Below are 4901 nucleotides of genomic sequence, written 5' to 3' on the forward strand. Positions count from 1 at the left end.
AGAGAGTTATCAGTTTCTGGGCAACTTTAGAAGGTAGAATTTGCTAACAGATTGACTATTTGGTGTGGGGGAAAGGCTGGCAAAGGCTGTCATGAAAGTTTGTAAATTGTGGAACTAGAAGGGTTTATGGAGAAGGGAAATATTGCAAGAGGAGCAGGATTTTTAGAGGACAATCTAAAAACTAATTTTCATTGAGATTGGTTGGAAGTATTAGACATCCATTAGGCTGTGCCTTGGAGTGGGTGGAAGCTGGTGAGACTCTTAGGATACATAAATGAAGGAGGCAGCCACTCTTGAGATATTGAACCTGTCCCTCCTTCAGTCTTGTGCCCTAACACCTCATTTGTCTCACCCTACTCATGGCCTGAAGAAAGAAATGTTGAGCAATTTACAATAGCTGGATAACTAGGGGTAGGGAGAGGGAAATTTGGAATTATCATGACATTTCTGTGGTTTGAGTATGTTAATAGTTATCTCAGTGTTTTCTCAGGGAGGACTAAATCCTCAGCTTAATCCTTAGGGAGGGTTAAATAGACAATGATTTTGTCCTTCAAAATAAATACAAATTTCCCTGTTACCCCAAAGTACGTTTTTCCTACGTGGGATCAATTGGCAGGTGATTTTTGAGGTCTGGGGATGCTGAAAAAATTCTCCATATAAATTAATGGCCATAGCATTCACAGACCCCAGAAACAATCTACCAAATTATACCAAACAGAAACTTGGATATTGGGGAAATCCTGTACTGACTTCTGTCATGTGGTTGCACTTAGGTGAGAGTTTACCAAAATAAAGCACTAGAAAGTAAAGGAATCACTTAAAGCAAAAAACAGTAGTAAAATGGCAGATCTTCTCTCGTGTGAAGAAAAACAGGCACTTGAACCATCAAAGAGCATAGGAGAATTCAAACAGAGGGATACAGACAAGGAAGATACTGAACTGGCTGCTGTTGCAGTGGAAACTGTAAAGGAAGATGAAACTCTCTTTGACAAAGTGATTTCAAAATCAAAACCAGTCATTTCAAACATTTTGAGCAGGGAGACACTCAGGTATCACATTCAAGAAGAAACAAAAGCCACTTGTATCAAGATCCTGCTTACACACTGCACCCAGCAAATCATGTGACCCCGACATCAAAAGCCTTGCCCATCTCTCCAGAGTTTCAACCCAAATGGCTGGCCATGGGTAATCCTATTTTGTATGAGCCTTCACCTAAACCTGATCATGTAGTGAGCTCACCATATGTCATGCCTCAAAACTCCTCAGATTTGCTCCCTACATGGTCTCAGTGTGTACTTGGAGCTGTACTTTCTGTAGGAAGTGAGGGTAAAATTTCTGGTGACTGAAACCAACTCTCCACGTGGGGTGTAAATAGTGTAAATTTCAAAAGACCTAAACTCAGTGATGGAAATCCAGGGGGGATATTATTCACTTGTGGCTTCTTCAGATATCTCTCCTACAATGAACACGAGCACACCTTCAGAAGATGTTCTGACCTCATCAAGCCACATTCTAGATGAAGCATCATCTCCTTGGACTCATGCAGATGACAAGGCACATTTCAATTTAATGGTTTCTGACAGAGTAAATAGCTTGGAGAGGCTGGAAAAGACAGATTTTTTCTAGTCAGGCAAGTCAAAACAATGCTGTTGATCCTAGGAAAGAAAATCTGATTGTGTAACTCAGTGACTTTTACTATGGACAGCATAAAGGAGATGAACAGCCAGAACAGAAGACTCACACAATTTTTAAATGCCCCAGCTGCTCAAAACTTCTGAAAAATGTTAAGTTTATGAATCACATGAAGCACCATTTTGAACCTGAGAAGCAGAAGAGTGACAGCTGGGAAATTCACACCACCTGCCAGCACTGTCACTGGCAGTTTCCCACACCCTTCCAGCTGCAGTGTCACATTGAAAGTGTACACACTACCCAGGAGTCTTCTGTTGTCTGCAAAATTTGTAAATTATCATTCAAAACAGACCAAGTTCTCTTAGAGCACACGAAGGACAATCATAAGCCTGGGGAGATGCCCTATGTGTGCCAGGTTTGCAACTATAGATCGTCGATATTTGCTGACGTAGAAACACATTTCAGAACATGCCATGAAAACACCAAGAATTTGCTCTGTCCTTTCTATCTCAAACTTTTCAAAACTGCAGCATTCTATGTGAATCATTATCGGAGGCACTGGAACTCTACGGGAGTTTTTCAGTGTTGTAAGTGCTGGCTACAGTTTCTGATTCTGAGGGAGAAAATGGAACACCAAGCCAAGAATCATCAAACATTGAAAACGTCAGATCAACTAGAAAAGTTGCCACCAGAAGCAAAGATTATTATTCAAGCTCAGTTCATTTCGGATCTAGGGGAGCAACATCCATTACTGTGAGCAACACTGTCCCGCAACTGTCATCGGTAAAATTGAAAGTTAAGATGGCTATGAACACTAAGTATTCCAGACGATCTGCAGCTAGGATTCTAGCTTAAAATTATACTCTACCCTCTTAGAAATTCTGAAAGGCAGAGTTGAGGCTAGAACATTTGTACATCATAGATACCAGTAAGCAGTGTTGGCAACTGTCATGTTTTCTAGTAACAATTCTTCAGCCACCTTGCATTGAGAAGTAGCTCAGGAGTCTTCAGGTCCCTTCCCAGTTAGTCTCTTCATAAAGCAACCATTATATTAACTCTACCAGCATAGAGTGATTCTTACTGGTTTTGAACTTTAAATAAGTAGAATTACACAATAGAATTTTTGTCTTTGTTTTCCTTTAAGTGAGATGTGGTCTTGCTGTTTCTAGAAGTGCCACGTACTTTTTCATTGCCAGGGAGAATCCCCTTCAATGGATTTGGTACAGTTTTATATATCCATTTTACTGGAAATATAAATCAGTCTAATTTGAGGCTGACTTTGGGTATTTTGAATAAAGCTGCCATGACATTGTGTATGTCTTCTGTTAAACATACCTAGTTTTTTTCTCTAGGATATTTGAAGACTTGAATTGTTCTGGAATTGCATATATTTAGCTTTTTACTGTAGATATTGCCACACTTTTACAATGTGATTAAAACAACTTTCCTAAAAATTAGGGAATAAGGATTAAATTCCAACCATTGAATTTCATTCCCTCTTCAGGACTGTTAACTCACTAAATGGGATTCCCTTTCTAGGATTAACTTAACTCACTGAGTTGTTCCCCCTATTCCTTTCTTAGTATTAACCATTTTGAACCTGCATTCCTGGGACCTTAGAAAACTGATTGCATTACATACCTAATAAAATTCTCTGTGTCTCTCTGAATTGATAGCAGCATCAGAAACAAACATCTCTTGATTGCTGAGAAAACACCCTGCTGTGAAAGTCAAACACCTTGACTCCTGTCCCCAGACTGCCTGCCCCCTCTTTCACCTGGAAATGTGAAGTCCTGCACTCCCTCACATTCCTTATAAAGTCCCAGCAGTCCTGTCATTCAGGGAGCTGATTGTTTTGGAGTGCCTATCCCACCAACTCCCTTGATGGCCATTTCAAATAAAACTCAGCTTATGTTCATAAATAAAATTGTAAAGTCAATTCTCATGATTCAGAGTTTGGCTTTCTGGGTGCAAGTGAAAGGCCACTTTCAACATTCTCTTAAAGTTGTTGTGGTATCACATTGTTGTTTTCATCTGCATTTCCCTAATGGGTAGTGATCTTGGGAATAGTTTTTTTTCCCCCCTCTGGTTATTGACCACTTGAATATTATTCACTTATCATTGAGTACCTGAGTGTAGCTGTCTCTTTCTCTTTCTCTCTCAATCTCAATTTCTCACTCTCTCCCCCTCTCTCCTTTTTAAATTAGACTGCTCTTGAACTAGGGAGGGTTTGAAGGAACTGCTGAGGTTCTGATAATGTACAGTATCTTGACATGGATGATGGTTTCATGGGTGTAAACATGTACATTAAGATTGGGTTTTCATGGTGTGTGGTACTTAAGAAATTATTGTCTACCAAGGACCTAAGACCATTCATTCTATGGTGTTTTTTTTTTCTTTTTTTTTTTTTGAGAACTTTTACTGTTTAGCATTTCACATTTAGTTGTGATCCATCTCAAATTTATTTTCTTGTTTATGGTATATCAACCTCTAAGTACACACTGAGACTTTGGAGGGAGCAAATTTGAGGAGTTTTGAGGCAGGATATCAGGTGAATGGTAGTAAATGTTGTGCCCAAGATCAGCAGACTCGGCGAGCATAGCCTCCAAGAATCCAAAGACAGCTGATGTAAATGCAAAAGGGAGTTTATTACGGGCTCGAGACCAGGCCCTCGACACACACCGATGCAACGGCAGAGGTCGAGAGCCCCGAACAGAGGAAGCAGGGGTATCTTATAGGGTCGTGAGTGGCGCGAACTTTGCAAGAAGCTGGCAATTACTCACTGGCTACTACAAAGGCATTTTGGAGCGCGTGGTTACAGTTTCAAACTGATTGGACGGTTAGAGATGCTGTCCCATTTATGGACAGGACTGCCCTCATTGGCGGCTGGGGTGGTCTGCTTTTTCGTCACCAAGTGGAGTGAGGGTTGTGACTGCTGAAACTATCTCCGGAATGCAGCTGGACAAGGACTAACATATCAAGGTGGAGGATATACAAAATGGCGAAACCTCGGCTAAGCTTGGTTCCACAGTAAAACCAGTACCATTTAGTAAAAAGACCATTCTTTTCCCATAACATTGCAGTGTAATATTTGTATAAATCAGGGAAGTAAATTTACATGTATTTCTGGGTTTCATTCAGTTCCATTTGTCTAGTTCTCTGTCCTTGTGCTAATGCCACACTGTTTTAATTATAATAACTATACCTAAGTTTTTATAATGGTAAATTTTGTGTGTCTTCTTGATTGGGCTAAAGTATAGCTAGTAAAA

At 40.1% G+C, this 4901-nt stretch overlaps 1 protein-coding gene across 1 annotated transcript; it reads left to right on the plus strand.

The window, feature by feature from the left end:
- Window positions 1-840: 840 nt before the first annotated feature.
- LOC311184180 (zinc finger protein 280A-like) lies at window positions 841-2704 on the plus strand (the record flags this gene model as incomplete). The annotated part of the gene is given in 4 exon segments (XM_084254045.1): window positions 841-993; window positions 1616-1678; window positions 1682-2342; window positions 2345-2704. Coding segments are annotated over 4 exon segments (1020 nt in total). The 3' UTR covers window positions 2488-2704.
- Window positions 2705-4901: the final 2197 nt, after the last annotated feature.

This window comes from Talpa europaea, assembly GCF_964194135.1.
Source record: "Talpa europaea genome assembly, chromosome: 14".
NCBI lineage: Eukaryota > Metazoa > Chordata > Mammalia > Eulipotyphla > Talpidae > Talpa > Talpa europaea.